Source organism: Staurois parvus, unplaced genomic scaffold (genome assembly GCF_062004578.1).
Source record: "Staurois parvus isolate SC_StPar_1 unplaced genomic scaffold, SC_StPar_1.0 ptg000132l, whole genome shotgun sequence".
Classification (NCBI taxonomy): Eukaryota; Metazoa; Chordata; class Amphibia; order Anura; family Ranidae; genus Staurois; species Staurois parvus.
In genome coordinates this window covers 7,799,585-7,816,681 of record NW_028317928.1, presented here as the reverse complement: position 1 = coordinate 7,816,681, position 17,097 = coordinate 7,799,585, and the positions used below count along the sequence as shown (strand labels likewise).

At 45.7% G+C, this 17,097-nt stretch overlaps 1 protein-coding gene across 1 annotated transcript; it reads left to right on the top strand.

The window, feature by feature from the left end:
- Positions 1 to 2,692: 2,692 nt before the first annotated feature.
- On the top strand, positions 2,693 to 15,860 carry LOC149466278 (uncharacterized). The gene is made up of 6 exons (XM_089672958.1): positions 2,693 to 2,772; positions 3,159 to 3,302; positions 4,812 to 5,111; positions 9,417 to 9,516; positions 9,794 to 9,892; positions 12,836 to 15,860. The coding sequence occupies exons 2-6, from the start codon at positions 3,225 to 3,227 to the stop codon at positions 13,828 to 13,830; spliced, it is 1,572 nt and encodes a 523-aa protein (XP_089529084.1). The 5' UTR covers positions 2,693 to 2,772; positions 3,159 to 3,224; the 3' UTR covers positions 13,831 to 15,860.
- The last annotated feature ends 1,237 nt before the right edge of the window (positions 15,861 to 17,097 follow it).

Sequence of the window (17,097 nt, the reverse complement as noted above, 5' to 3'; positions counted from 1 at the left end):
AGGGGTTCTGGGGCTGATTAAGTTGGTAATTCAACTTACTTGATGTCTTATCTGCATTAAATTAGCCTCAAAACCTGTGTAATAAATGTGTTTGGTTTTAAAAGGATGAGGTGGCAAGCCTAGTAGGTAATGCACTTGGTGCAGGGGTCAGGAGTATGTAATGCACTTGGTGCAGGGGTCAGGAGTATGTAATGCACTTGGTGCAGGGGTCAGGAGTATATAATGCACATGGTGCAGGGGTCAGGAGTATGTAATGCACATGGTGCAGGGGTCAGGAGTATATAATGCACATGGTGCAGGGCTCAGGAGTATGTAATGCACATGGTGCAGGGCTCAGGAGTATGTAATGCACATGATGCAGGGCTCAGGAGTATATAATGCACATGGTGCAGGGGTCAGGAGTATGTAATGTACATGGTGCAGGGGTCAGGAGTGTGTAATGCACATGGTGCAGGGGTCAGGAGTATATAATGTACATGGTGCAGGGGTAAGGAGTGTGTAATGCACATGGTGCAGGGGTCAGGAGTATATAATGTACATGGTGCAGGGGTCAAGAGTGTGTAATGCACATGGTGCAGGGGTCAGGAGTATATAATGTACATGGTGCAGGGGTCAGTAGTATGTAATGCACATGGTACAGGGATCAGGAGTATATAATGCACATAGTGCATGGGGTCAGGAGTGTGTAATGTACATGGTGCAGGGGCCATGCGTGTGTAATGCACATGGTGCAGGGGTCAGGAGTGTGTAATGTACATGGTGCAGGGGTAAGGAGTATGTAATGTACACAGTGCAGTGGATCAGGAGTATTATTATACAGGATTTATATAGTGCCAACAGTTTGCACACCGCTTTACAAAATGAGTATGCAATGTATATGGTGCAGGAGTTAGGAGCATGTAATGTACATGGGGCAGGAGTATGTAATGTCCCCGTGCAGGGGTCAGGAGTATTACATTTACACAGTGCAGGGGTTAGGAGTATGTAATGTACACGGTGCATGGGTCAGGAGTATATACAGCACACAGTACATGGGTCAGGAGTATGTAATGCACATTGTGCAAGGGTCAGAAGTATTATTAATATAATACAGGATTTATATATATATAACACCAACAGTTTGAGCAGCACTTTACAAAATGAGTATACAATGTATATGGTGCAGGAGTTAGGAGCATGTAATGTACATGGTGCACGGGTCAGGAGTATGTAATGTACACAGCGCAGGGTTCAGGAGAAAGCAATGTACATGGTGCAGGGGTCAGGAGTATGCAATATGCATGGTGCAGGGGTCAGGAGGATGCAATGTACATGGTGCTGGGGTCAGGAGTATGAAATGTACACGGTGCTGGGGTAAGGAGTATGAAATGTGCAGGGGTCAGGAGGATGTACCGTACACGGTGCCGGGGTCAGGAGGATGTAATGTACACTGTGCAGGGGTCAGGAGGATGTAACATACACTATGCTGGGGTCAGGAGGATGCAATGTACACGGTGCCGGGGTCAGGAGGATGTAATGTACATGGTGCAGGGGTCAGGAGGATGCAATGTACACTGTGCCGTGGTCAGGCGGATGCAATTTACATTGTGCAGGAGTCAGGAGGAAGTAATGTACACGGTGCAGGAGTCAGGAGGATGCAATGTACACTGTGCAGGGGTCAGGAGGATGAAATGTACACAGTACAGGGGTCAGGAGGATGCAATGTACACTGTGCCAGGGTCATGAGTATGCAAAGTACACTGTGCAGGAGTCAGGAGGATAAAATGTACACGTTGCAGGGGTCAAGAAGGATGCAATGTACACTGTGCAGGGGTCAGGAGGATGAAATGTACACAGTACAGGGGTCAGGAGGATGCAATGTACACTGTGCCAGGGTCATGAGTATGCAAAGTACACTGTGCAGGAGTCAGGAGGATAAAATGTACACGTTGCAGGGGTCAAGAAGGATGCAATGTACACTGTGCCGGGGTCATGGGGATGCAAAGTACACTGTGCAGGAGTCAGGAGGATGTAATGTACACGGTGCAGGGGTCAGGAGGATGTAATGTACAGGGTGACTGGGTCAGGAGTGTTTAATGCATGTGGTGCAGGGGTCCGGGGTAGCTGTTGCTGTTCATATGATTTATATGTCATGACCTGGCATCCAGGGGGAAATTCTGGCATTGCCAGCTCAATTCCAGAACTCCCAGAATAAATTAATAGTAAATAACAAATCTGAGGAGCTCTATGAATCCCAGGGAGGGAGGAACTGACTTCATATTATTACAAATATTTAGGAATACGACACCCAGTTGGAAGGTGGCGCTGTGAGCTGATAATACAAGCTCTAGTCTCTGCAGGACACACATCTGGAAAAACGTCCCTCCTATGTCCAACATCCCAGAACACCTACTCCTCCTCTTCTCCCTACCAGATTATTTTTCAGGTTCCATGGACACCTCCCTCAGTCCGGATCAACTTCCGGTCTCCTCTCTATGGTCACTATTCTCCCACATCCGAGCCAGGCAGCCCAGCTGCTTCCGGGACGCCTAAGGAAGTGATTGGACAATGTTGCGGAAGCCACACCCTGCCCGAGAACCGTGTGCCCCAGTGAGAGGACAAAGCCACCACTAGAGGGCGACAGTTTGCCGTTTTAGAGCAGGAAAAGTCCTCAATGCTGGAGGGGTGGCGACCATTTTGTTGTAGCCTGTAAAAAAAAAAAAAGGTGAAGGGTGGCATTTTTACAGCTGAACGAAATTTCTACCCGCAGAGTGTGTGTCCAGTGAGGAGGAGGTAATAATGTTTTCTTATTATGAGAGGAAGGGGTCTCTGTGCAATGAATTGGGGTGGGGTGTCATGAGACTGGTGTCATGTCCTGTATAAAGCACACAGGGGATGGTTTCATTGGGATTTGGTGAGAAGGGTAATGAAAGGATCCTCTTCTTCCTGAGGAAAGCAATATGACCTATTGTGGGGTGATGGGCTGCTGGCTGTGAGCTGAGCCATATGATATCAATATGAGGAATGACAGGTCTTCTTTATCTCCATATCTATGTCTGCACTGATCCTGTTCTCCTCCCTTCATGTCTCTCCGTACTTCTCCTTTTGTCTGTCTCTCTCGGATGAAGTTGACTCACAACATAATGGATCCCATAGATCTTCTCTACTTCTGGTTTTAGGTTTCTGGGTCCTCAGACAACGAAATACAAATTGGAAACCCCTCAAATCTGATCACCTGACCAAGTATGTGGGAGGAGCCGAGTCACATGACCGAGAGCATACTAACCCTCACCCTGGAGATCATCTACCTGCTGACCGGAGAGGTGAGGAGGATTCTGGGAGGTCACATGACATCACTCATCTCTATTAATAAAACACAGACACACATATACATCCAAACACTATATTGCCAAAGGTATTGGTCAGCCGGCCTTTCAGCACACATGAACTGTAATGGCCCCCCAGTCTTGGTCCGTAGGGTTCAATATTGAGGTGGCCCCGCCCTTTGCAGCTATAACAGCTTCAACTCTTCTGGGAAGGCTATCCACAAGGTTTAGGAGGGTGTCTATGGGAAGGTTTGACCATTCTTCCAGAAGCACATTTGTATGGTCAGGCACTGATGTTGGGGGAGGAGGCCTGGCTCGCAGTCTCCACTCTAATTCATCCCAAAGGTGTTCTATGGGGTTGAGGTCAGGACTCTGTGCAGGCCAGTCAAGTTCCTCCACCCCAAACTGGCTCCTCCATGTCTTTATGGACCTTGCTTTGTGTACTGGTGCGCAGTCATGTTGGAACAGGAAGGGGCCATCCCCAAACTCTTCCCACAAGTTGGGAGCATGAAATTGTCCAAAATGTATTGGTATGCTCATGCCTTAAGAGTTCCCTTCACTGGAACTAGGGGGCCAAGTCCAACCCCTGAAAAACAACCCCACACCATAATCCTCCCTCCACCAAAGTTTACACTTGGCACAATGCAGTCAGGCAAGTACCGTTCTCCTGGCAACTGCCAAACCCAGACCCGTCCATCGGATTGCCAGACAGTGTGATTGGTCACTCCAGGGAACACATCTCCACTGCTCTAGAGTCCAGTGGCGGCATGCTTTACACCACGGCATCTGATGCTTTGCATTGCACTTTGTGATGGAAGGCTTGGATGCAGCTGCTCGGCCATGGAAACCCATTCCATGAAGCTCTCTACGCACTGTTGTTGTGCTCATCTGAAGGCCACACCAAGTTTGGAGGTCTTTAGCTATTGACTCTGCAGACAGTTGGTGACTTCTGCACACTGTGCGCTTCAGCATGCGGTGACCCCGCCCTGTCATGTGACGTGGCTGAGTTGCTGTTGTTCCCAGTTGCTTCCACTTTATTATAATCCCACTAACAGTTGAGCGTGGAATATTTAGTAGCCAGGAAATGTCACGGATGGACTTATTGCACAGGTGACAACCTATCGCGGGATCACGCTTGGAGTCACTGAGCTCCTGAGAGCGACCCATTTTTTCACCAATGTCTGTAGAAGCGGTCTGCATGCCTACGGGCTTGATTGTATACACCTCTGGCCATGGAGGGAATTGGAATGCCTGAATCACATGATTTGGAGGGTGGGACAAAACTTTTGGCAATATATATATAGATAGAGTTTTTGGGGTTTTTTTGACACTACACAGTTCAGTTGTGGGAGACCAGGGACATTTCTGTCACTTCTATCCTGCGGAGGGGCTTTAAGAAAACACTGACCTGACTAGAGAATTTAGTGATCTTGGAGACCTCCAGTGATTTGCTGTAGGAGGGATATTGTTATTTCTATGTATTGATATGTATTTGCTAAAACACAGGAATGCGTTATAGTGAAGACGCCATTAGATGATCACATGACTCGTGTGTCACAAGGTTGGAGTAGAATACAGAGCCCCATGATGGAGCCTCCAACACCCTCCCTCACACCTGAGAGAAACAAGAAGATCTTAGAAGTCACCCAGAAGATCATTGAGCTGCTGATGGAAGAGGTGAGCGGTGCCGGGGATGTGTTTCCTACATATGGATCCAGTAACAGAAATCCCCCAGAGAGATGTCCCCGTCCTCTGTATTCCCGGGACTCCACACAGGAAGATCAGGAGATCCCTCAGGAGGATCAGGTAGGGGATCAGAAAGTCCTAATGGAAGGTAAAGTGTTACTAAACCCAGGACCCTGCATTCACTATATCCGCTCTCCCCGGACCCTGCATTCACTATATCCGCTCTCCCCGGACCCTGCATTCACTATATCCGCTCTCCCCGGACCCATCATTCATTATATCTGGTCTCCCCAGTCCCTGCATTCACTATATCCGCTCTCCCCGGACCCATCATTCATTATATCCGGTCTCCCCGGACCCCGCATTCACTATATCCGATCTCCCCAGATCCCGCATTCACTATATCCGCTCTCCCCGGACCCCGCATTCACTATATCCGCTCTCCCCGGACCCCGCATTCACTATATCCGCTCTCCCCGGACCCCGCATTCACTATATCCGCTCTCCCCGGACCCCGCATTCACTATATCCGCTCTCCCCGGACCCCGCATTCACTATATCCGCTCTCCCCGGACCCCGCATTCACTATATCCGCTCTCCCCGGACCCCGCATTCACTATATCCGCTCTCCTCGGACCCCGCATTCACTATATCCGCTCTCCCCGGACCCCGCATTCACTATATCCGCTCTCCCCGGACCCCGCATTCACTATATCCGCTCTCCCCGGACCCCGCATTCACTATATCCGCTCTCCCCGGACCCCGCATTCACTATATCCGCTCTCCCCGGACCCCGCATTCACTATATCCGCTCTCCCCGGACCCCGCATTCACTATATCCGCTCTCCCCGGACCCCGCATTCACTATATCTGCTCTCCCCGGACCCCGCATTCACTATATACGCTCTCCCCGGACCCCGTATTCACTATATCCGCTGCCCCCGGACCCCGCATTCACCATCTGGTCTCCCACAGAACATGGAAATGCAATTATTTTTAGTAAATATAAACAGCTAAATCCCTTTTCTCATCAGCCGTATATAGCAGTTTTGTGACTTCTATCAGTGTCCGGCCAAGCACTGATTAATCTTGTAGGAGGAGTTTTCATTCTCCTCTGATTGTCCTATGAGGCTGCCTAACCGCTGACCTTCTGTCTGGATAGTGCTGATTGGCCCTGTGCCGATCACACGCAGCTTAAAAAAAAAAAAAAAAAAACTCTAGCAATACACACCGAACTGAACATGTTCAGAGTGACTCCCACAGCTCTGTGCAATCACCAGATGGATTGGGGACAGTAGAAGAAGGGGAGGGTCAGAGAAGACAGGGTCAAACAGCCTTTTACACAATGCTGAGGATTAACCCCTTAGGTTCCACAGTGAGTATAACAAGCATGCTTTACTGCATATACAGAGCGATTGTACTGTTGTGGGTTTAATAACACTTTAATATTAGGTTTGTTTTTAAAGCTCATCTAAGCTCAAAATCAAAAATGTATTGTATGACAGGTTACCAGGCCTTATATATGGTACTTGCATAGTTTTCTTTGGTTTGGGCTTTTACCTGTTAACTTTTACAGATATTCTGTTATGTGGATATACTGACTCCTGCACTGCATTTATGGAGGGAGCCATGGTTATCACCCAGACTGGATTATAAGATGTCTGCTGTTCATCCTTGGGAGCTGATAGAATTAGGCCCCTTTCACACGGGCGTTCCGTTTTTTTCATCAGTTCAGTCATGTTTTTTCCACAAAAATGGATCAGTTCACATCAGTTTTTCATCAATTTACATCTGTTTTTGTCTGTTTATATCTGTTTTTGTCCATTTGCGTCCATTTAGATCTGTTTTTTTGCATCCATTTACATCCGTTTGTCCGTTTTCGTCCAATTAATTCGTTTTTTTCATCCATTTTTGTCCGTTTGCGTCCATTTACATCCGTTTTTGTTCGTTTGCATCTATGTACAGTTGTGTTCAAAATAATAGCAGTGTGTTGAAAAAAGTAAATAAAGCTCAAAATCCTTCTAATAGCTTTTATTTCCATACACACAAATGCATTGGGAACACTACACATTCTATTCCAAATCAAAACATGAAGAAAAATAGATCAAATTTGTGTTGTTCCTCTAAAAAAATTGATGAAAAGTGAATATTAGACTGTTCAAAAAAATAGCAGTGTTTGTATTCTTCTTTACAAACTCAAACATTCACTATATAAACTGAAAAATGTTTGAAGATTTTGCTTTCCTTTGAATCACTTAATTAATATTTAGTTGTATAAGCACTGTTTCTGAGAACTGCTGTACATCTTTGTTGCATGGAGTCAACCAACTTCTGGCACCTGTGAACAGGTATTCCAGCCCAGGATGATTGGACTACATTCCACAGTTCTTCTCTATTTCTTGGTTTTGCCTCAGAAAGTGCATTTTTGATGTCACCCCACAAGTTTTCTATTGGATTAAGATCCGGGGATTGGGCTGGCCACTCCATAACGTCAATCTTGTTGGTCTGGAACCAAGATGTTGCACGTTTACTAGTGTGTTTGGGGTTGTTGTCTTGTTGGAACACCCATTTCAAGGGCATTTCCTCTTCAGCATAAGGCAGCATGACCTCTTCAAGTATTCTGATGTATTCAAACTGATCCATGATCCCAGTGTACTCTGGCAAACTGCAACCTCTTCAGCACGTCTTTTTTTCAACAGTGGGACTTTGCGGGGGCTTCTTGCAGATACCTTGGCTTCACATAGGCGTCTTCTAATTGTAACAGTACTCACAGGTAACTTTAGACCTTCTTTGATCTTCCTGGAGCTGATTGTTGGCTGAGTCCTTGCCATTTTGGCTATTCTTCTATCCATTCAAATGGTAGTTTTTCACTTTCTTCTACATCTTTCAGGTTTTGGTTGCCATTTTAAAGCATTTGCGATCATTTTAGCTGAGCAGCCTATCATTTTCTGCACTTCTTTATATGTTTTCCCCTCTTCAATCAACTTTTTAATCAAGGTTCTTCTGAACAATGTCTGGAATGACCCATTTTCCTCAGAATTTCAGAGAGAAATGCACTGTAACCAGCATGTACAACATTTGCTGCCTTCCTTCCTTAAATAAGGGCAATAATTGCCACCTGTTTTTCAAAGAATGAATGACCTCACTAATAGAACTCCACACTGCTATTATTTTGAACATGCCCCTTTCAATTAGTGATTCAATTACACAGAATCAGCAGCAATGCATGTCATGACTGTTGGGTCTGTTGGATTTCTATTACTCTGCTACACCTGCTAGTAAATTATTTGCCATGTAGAAATATCATCTCTACCAAAAACAGTTATTGATCAGGTTAGTGATGTCTCACTGCTAATATTTTGAACACAACTGTACATCTGTTTTTTGCATCCATTTACATCTGTTTTTGTCTGTTTGCATTCATGTACATCAGTTTTTTGCTTCCATTTACATCCATTTTTGTCCATTTGCATCCTATTACATCCAATTTTTTTGTCCGTTTGTGTCCATTTATATCCGTTTTTGTTTGTTTGCATCCATGTACATCTGTTTTTTGCATCCATTTTTGTCCGTTTGCATCCATGTGCATCCGTTTTTTGTGTCCATGTACATCCGTTTGCATCCATGTACATCTGTTTTTGTTCATTTGCATCCATGTACATCTCTTTTTTTAAATCAATTTACATACGTTTTTGTCCGTTTTACATACGTTTTTTGTGTCCATGTACATCCGTTTGAATCCATGTACATCTGTTTTTGTTCGTTTGCATCCATGTACATCTCTTTTTTTCATCCATTTACATCTGTTTTGTCCGTTTGCATCCATATACATCTGTTTTTTTGCATCCATTTACATCCGTTTATGTCCATTTGCATCCATGTACATCAGATTTTTGCGTTCATTTACATCCGTTTTTTGTGTCCATGTACATCTGTTTGCATCCATGTACATCCGTTTTTTGCATCCATTTACATCCATTTTTCGTCCGTTCTGTTTTTTTTTAACAGAAGAAAAATAGGGTTTTCTCCCGTTCAAATAAAACGGATGTTAACAGATGTGGACATTAACGGATGTAAACAGATGATCATCCATTTATATCCATTAGTCCATAAAAATACACGGTCTGTTTTTCATCCGTAAACGGACAGATGAAATACGTATATACGGAACGCCCGTGTGTAAGGGGCCTATGTAGTTAACATAGGAAATAGAGGTGATTTGTGCTTCCTTGTTCCGCTGACAGGAAGTGTCAGAGACACTGCGGTTCTAGCAAGCTCAACAGGCCTTTGCTGAAAATGTTCCTAGTCTAAACGTTGAAATCAAATGCAGCCGCCACGTCTGAGGGCTGGTGAACTACAATATATTCATTTTTTGTTTTTGTGTTTAGTCGTCTTTATGATCACAAAATAATGTATCTTATCCAGGGTGGCAGCCTGATTCTGGTGAAAATTGAAGATGAAGAGACACTTGTGATGGGTGATGGTCCATGCAAAGAGGAGGAGATCCCTCCAGAGATCAGCACAGGTGAGGAATAAACACTAAATCCAGAGAAGAGTCCCAGATCCTCCTTGTTTAGTCACTACAACCATCTCTTCTTTTCCCCCCTCCTCTGTCAGTAGACAGTAATGGGGGGACAGTATGTGCCCAGTGGGGGGGGGGTCAGGAGCCATCAGCCTCTATTAGACTCCGGCTCTCCTCCTCACATCATGTCATTGAGACATGACCAGTCTCCCCCCACACACACACTCTGGGGTCTCTCATGCATCAGTACAGGGGGCTTCACTCTCATCTTTATTCACAGACCCCAGAGACACCAGAGAGACTCAGAGAGACATCAAAGATGAAGAGGAAGAAGATGTGAAGATAAAAGTGGAAGAAATTCCTATAGCGATCCCCATGGGTGAGTAATATATACATTAACCACTTCATGTCCGGACACTTTCACCCCTTTCCTGTCCAGGCCAATTTTCATCTTTCAGTGCTATCACACTTTGAATGACAATTGCGCGGTCATGCAACACTGTACCCATATGAATTTTTTAGCATTTTTTGAGAGAGATAAAACTTTATTTTGGTGGTATTTATTCACCACTAGGATTTTTTTTTCTATATAAATGAAAAAGTCCAAAAAGTTTGAAAAAAAATGTTTTTCTTATAAAATTTTGCAAATAAATAATCATTCTTCATAAATCTTGGCCAAAATTTTACTATCTTTTTAGTAAAAAAAGATAACCCAAATTAGTTTATAACCAAAAATTACAATTTTTCAAAAATGTTTTTACATTTTTATTTTATATTATTATTTATGGTTTTTGTTTGTTTGGTTTTTTTAACATACTGTCACCCTAGCAGTACAGTGTCACCATAGTGACACTGTACTACTTGTGGGGGGTGATGATTTTTTTTTTTTTACACTGATTGCTTTTACACCCATAAAGGCTGTAAAAGCAATCATTTCTTCTTCTCTCTGGCTGCATTCTTGCAGCCATTCAGAATTACTGTGCGAGCTGTGATTGGTGAATAGCCTTGTACCATGTGACCTCTGTGGTCATTCACAGATTTCACAAGTAGTAAGAAATGATGTCAGGAAGTGACATCTTGCTTACTACTATTCATGTGATCACTGATTGGCTAATCAGTGATCACATGAATCGGGACCTCACACAAAGGTCCCGTACAGCGATCGGTGTTCGACACAGCGGGCACCAGATCGTGGTGCCACATGCTCCCAGAAGGCACGCACAAGCTAAAATGGCGGGGGACATTTATGAACGGCAACCCGCTCCTGCACTGCTCCTGTCTGGCCATTTATATACATGGGCCGGACGGGAAGTGGTTAAATATAGAAACTATATTTTCCCTGCATAGTCTCTGCCTTGGCAGCTGAAGAGAAAGTGTTGTCATGTGACCTCCCAGAATCCTTCTCACCTCTCCGATCAGGTCTGTGTTTCATTAATAGAAATAAGAGTGATGTCATTTGACCCTCTCAGAACACTGCTGACCTTTAGTCAGGGCTACTGCCCATCCCAGATGTCTGTACAGAGCCTGAATTCAAGTTACAGGCATCCCTTGCTATAATAAAAATACATAAAATGTTACTGAAGAGGTTTTTTTTACCAACCCTTTGACTGATCAGGCAGCTATAATGAAGGCAGACACTGCCAATAAAGGCCTGTTTCACACAGTCTTCAGCTTGTTTAAGTGCATGGTGATCAGCAAGCTTTTGCAAAGCATTTGCAGAACAAGCTTTGTTGAAACTTTTAAAGTGGCCTTTAGCTCCAGTTTGTAAATGTTGAACACGGATCCTAATAAGAGTGCTGATTGTCACTTTAAAGAAGCTGCTAGCAGGCTTCAGAACTACATGAAGCTTGTTGCAAGCCTGCTAGCAGCTTGTGTAAAGTGACAATCAGAACTCCCATTAAGATATGTGTATAACGTTTCCAAACAGGAGCTGAAGGGTGCTTTAAAGGCTTAGAGAAAGCTACTCAAAGCTTGCCGAAAGCTCTACTTAGCTACAGTTTGTAAATGTTGAACAGGGAGCCTAATAAGATTGCTGATTGTCACTTTAAACAAGCTGCTAGCAGGCTTCAGAACTACTGGAAGCTTGTTGCAAGCCTGCTGAAGCCTGATAGCAGCTTGTGTATAGTGACAATCAGCACTCCCATTAAGATCTGTGTATAACGTTTCCAAACAGGAGCTGAAGGGTGCTTTAAAGGCTTAAAGAAAGCTGCTCAAAGTTTGCTGAAAGCTTTGCTTAGCTCCAGTTTGTCTGTTTCTCTTTTTGAAGATCCTGTTAGAACTAAGGCTTGCTTCCCATGGGCTTCAGTGTGTATAAGAGCAGTGTGAACAGCGAGTTTTTCAGCGAAGCTTTTGGCAAGCTTTGAGCAGCTTTCTCTAAGCTTTTAAAGCACGTTCAGCCCGTTTGGAAACATTATACACAGATCCTAATAAGAGTGCTGATTGCCACTTTAAACAAGCTGCTAGCAGGCTTCAGAACTACGAAGCTTGTTGCAAGCCTGCTGAAACCTGCTAGCAGCTTGTGTAAAGTGACAATCAGCACTCCCATTAAGATCTGTGTATAACGTTTCCAAAAAGGGGCTGAAGGGTGCTTTAAAGGCTTAGAGAAAGCTGCTCAAAGCTTGCCAAAGGTCTGCTTAGCTCCAGTTTGTAAATGTTGAACACGGATCCTAATAAGTGTGGTGATTGCCACTTTAAACAAGCTGCTAGCAGGCTTCAGAACTACGAAGCTTGTTGCAAGCCTGCTGAAGCCTGCTAGCAGCTTATGTATAGTGACAATCAGCACTCCCATTAAGATCTGTGTATAACGTTTCCAAACAGGAGCTGAAGGGTGCTTTAAAGGCTCAGAGAAAGCCGCTAAAAGCTTGCCAAAAGCTTTGCTGAAAAACTTGCTGTTCACACTGCTCTTATACAAGCTGAAGCCCATGGGAAGCAAGCCTTAGTTTTAGAAAGTTCTAACAGGATCTGCAAAAAGAGAACAAAAGTCCTTTCTGTGGTCCCCTAGAGCAGTCCGGGTTATATTCCTATTCTCCCTGTTTTATAGGAAATTTGCACTCATCAAGGATGTGGTGGGGGGTGGCTAAAGGGTGTTGGCTGAGATAGGTGGCAAGAAAGATGGGATGTGGGTCATGGGTAGAGAAACACTTGGGTGGGGGTTGGACAGAACATAGATTATGATGGTGGTGGAGCTGGGAGAAACCAGAGGGATCGAAAGAGGAATGAATGGAGGAGTATGCGGGAGGGGGAGCACATACCAGGTGAAGTGCAGAGGCTTTCTGCATATTTTAATGGTTCCTAATGTCATTCTGTCTCCGATTTCCTCCAGATGAACATCAAATCACAAGTGACATGGGGGCACATCGGTCATCAGATCCTTCTACACCCAGGGGGAGTTTTCCCGATCACTCACCTCCCGTCACCCATCATACGGAACGTAGAAAAAGAACTCACACAGACAATAAGCCATATTCATGTACAGAGTGCGGGAAATCTTTCGCCCACAAGTCCTCGCTTGTTTCCCACAGACGGATCCACATAGGCCTGAAGCCGTATTCCTGTTCCCAGTGTGGAAAATGTTTTAATTCCAATTCCCAACTTCTGAAACATCAAAGAATTCACACCGGGGAGAAGCCATATTCGTGTTCAGAGTGCGGGAAATGCTTTACTTCAAGTTCAAATCTCATTTGTCACGAGAGAACTCACACAATGATGAAGGCCTATTCGTGTTCAGAGTGCGAGAAATCTTTTATCACAAGCTCCGCTCTTCTCAATCACAAGCGAACCCACACCGGAGAGAAGCCGTATTCATGTTTGGAATGCGGGAAACGTTTTGCTACGAGTACAGTTCTTGTTAAACACAAGAGGACTCACACCGGGGAGAAGCCTTATTTATGCTCAGAGTGCGGGAAATGTTTTACTGAGAGTTCAGCCCTTATTTATCACAAACGATCTCACACTGGGGAGAAGCCGTATTCATGTTTAGAGTGCGGGAAATGTTTTTCGCAGAGTTCAGCTCTAGTTACTCACAAGAGAACTCACACAAGAGAGAAGCCGTATTTATGTTCAGAGTGTGGGAAATGTTTTAGTAGGAGTTCAATTCTTGCTAATCACATGAGAACTCACACTGGGGAGAAGCCGTATTCATGTTCAGAGTGCGGGAAATGTTTTACCCTGGCATGCAGTCTTGAGTTACACTTAAGGACTCACACAGGGGAGAAGCCCTATCCGTGTTCAGAGTGCGGGAAATGTTTTAGCCAGCGGAGAAGTCTTAAACTTCACCAGACAACTCATACCAGGCAGAATCCATATTCATGTTCATAATGCAGAACATTTTTGCTGCACTGTACAGCTTTAGTTTTCTGGAGATCTCAGAATGGAAGAGATTGTCGCAGTAGCAACACCAACGTTCAGTCACTCATTTCTTTTGAATGGACAAAGCTGTTTTTAGAGATTGTGACCCTTAGCCGGATTCACACTGAATGCGACTTTGAAATCAGTACTACTTCACTTAAAGTAATGCGAATTCAAAGCCGGTCAGTGCGATTTCAGGTGCAATGTGCCTGACGTCTGTTCAAAATCATGCACAGATTGGGAGGGTGCATATGATTGGCACAGGGCCAATCAGGACTGTCCAGATAGAAGGGCAGGGGGTTCTGCATCCTCCTAGAGCAAAATGAAAACTCCTACAAGCTTTAACCAGTGCTCTGCTGGACACAGATACTGATTGAAGTCACAAGACTGCTGTATACTGCTGCTGAGAAAAGGGATTTAGCATTTTATCTTTAAAACATAATTGCATTTCTATGTTCTGTGTACTGTGGGAGAGCGGATGTAGTGAATGCAGGGTGCGGGGAGAGCGGATGTAGTGAATGCAGGGTCCTGGGAGAGCGGATATAGTGAATACAGGGTCCGGGGAGAGCGGATATAGTGAATGCAGGGTCCGGGGAGAGCGGATATAGTGAATGCAGGGTCCGGGGAGAGCAGATATAGTGAATGCAGGGTCCGGGGAGAGCGGTCATGGTGAATGCAGGATCCGGGGAGAGCGGATATAGTGAATGCAGGATCCGGGGAGAGCGGATATAGTGAATGCAGGGTCCTGGGAGAGCGGATATAGTGAATACGGGGTCCGGGGAGAGTGGATATAGTGAATGCGGGGTCCGGAGAGACCAGATATAGTGAATGCAGGGTCTAGGGAGAGCAGATATAGTGAATGCAGGGTCCGGGGAGAGCAGTCATGGTGAATGCAGGATCTGAGGAGAGCGGATATAGTGAATGCGGGGTCCTGGGAGAGCAAATATAGTGAATGCGGGGTCCTGGGAGAGCGGATATAGTGAATACGGGGTCCGGGGAGAGCGGATATAGTGAATACGGGGTCCGGGGAGAGCGGATATAGTGAATGCAGGGTCCAGAGAGACCAGATATGGTGAGTGCGGGGTCCGGGGAGGTCGGATATGGTGAATGCGGGGTCCGGGGAGGTCGGATATGGTGAATGCAGGGTCCAGGGAGAGCGGATATGGTGAATGCGGGGTCCGGGGAAAGCAGATATAGTGAATGTGGGGTCCGGGGAGACCGGATATAGTGAATGCGGGGTCCGGGGAGAGCGGATATAGTGAATGCGGGGTCCGGGGAGAGCGGATATAGTGAATGCAGGGTCTGGGGTTTAGTAACACTTTAATGACAACAGGGTCAGGCATCAGCACAGCAAACAAAACATTTGTAACGAATTGCTGCGGCCTGCTGACCTCAGAGAGATGCCTGCTGGTGGACACTGAAACTACAGTTTTCTGCCCAGAGATCCACAGCGCCACCAGTAGGTGAATCAGGTCATGATCGGTTTTGCTGAGCAGAACTGCCAGATAACAGGTCCGTGTCCACTTTGCTAATGCAGAGTAGACACAGCCCGCTCTGCTCTATGGGCAGTCGGATGTAAACGGACCAGCGGCCGTCTATTTACACTCAACTGCCCTCTGATCTGGGCAGATGGAGGGGAATGGATCCCCTTCCGTCTGTTTTGCTGGATCAGAGCAGAAGTAGCTAGGTTTAAATGGACATAAGTCTATTTACATCTGACTACCCATAAAGGAGACTGAAGGGTCCAATCACATCCAATTGAAAAACAGACCGGTGGACCCGATCGGGCCCCTCTCGTGAAAAGGTTCCAAAGCCACATCTAGCAAACTACCAGAGATGGCTGTGATGGATGAGGGTGCTTTTGGTGCCGGACAGAATCTAGTATTATGCAGTTTGTTGTCACCTGCTTGTTAATATGATTATGGTTTAGTTTCTATGAGCGTTCCATTCTGTTTGAACCATTCTTATAGGTTTATAAAGTAACATAATTAGATTAAAAATCCACTTTGTGTTTGCATACTTGTAAACATGACCCCGGTGCCTAGTGTCAGATGCCTTGGCGGAGACTCCTTCTTCCAGTCTTTCCGAGTACAGGAGCGCCACTTTGGTTTTCGAGTCGCCACTGCAGAGAGCAGGAATGCTCTTCCATGTCGGGAAAGTACAGCATCTGTGGAGGGGGATGTTTGTAGATTGTATGTGGTGGAGCCACATGCAGGCACAGCTGGGGACCCAACCTGGTTGGCTGTGAAGCTCATAGCACCATGGAACAGAAGGATGCAGCAAAACCTAAGTACTGTGAGGTGGCATGATCTACACTATATTGCCAAAAGTATTAGTCGGCCTGCCTTTCCACGCACATGAACTGTAATGGCCTCCCAGTCTTAGTCCGTAGGGTTCAATATTGAGTTGGCCCTGCCCTTTGCAGCTATAACAGCTTCAACTGTTCTGGGAAGGCCGTCCACAAGGTTTCGGAGGCATCTATGGGAAGGTTGGACCATTCTTCCAGAAGCATATTTCTCAGGTCAGGCACTGATGTCGGGGAAGGAGGCCTGGCTCGCAGTCTCTACTCTAATTTATCCCAAAGGTGTTCTATGGGGTTGAGGTCAGGACTCTGTGCAGGCCAGTCAAGTTCCTCCACCCTAAACTGGCTCCTCCATGTCTTTATGGACCTTGCTTTGTGCACTGGTGCGCAGTCATGTTAGAACAGGAAGGGGCCATCCCCAAACTCTTCCCACAAAGTTGGGAGCATGAAATTGTCCAAAATGTCTTGGTATGCTGACACCTTAAGAATTCCCTTCACTGGAACTAGGGGGCCAAGCCAAACCCCTGAAAAACAACCCCACACTTGGCACAATGCAGTCAGGCAAGTACCGTTCTCCTAGCAACCACCAAACCCAGACACGTCCATCAGATTGCCAGACAGAGAAGCATGATTGGTCACTCCAGAGAACATGTCTCCACTGCTCTAGAGTCTAGTGGCGGTGTGCTTTACACCACGGTATCCGACACTTTGCATTGCACTTGGTGATGTAAGGCTTGGATGCAGCTGCTCGGCCATGGAAACCCATTACATGAAGCTCTCTACGCACTGTTGTTGTGCTAATCTGAAGGTCACACCAAGTTTGGAGATCTTTAGCTATTGACACTGCAGACAGTTGGTGACTTCTGCGCACTGTACTCTTCAGCATGCGCTGACCCCGCTCTGTCATGTTACGTGGCCTACCACTTGGTGGCTGA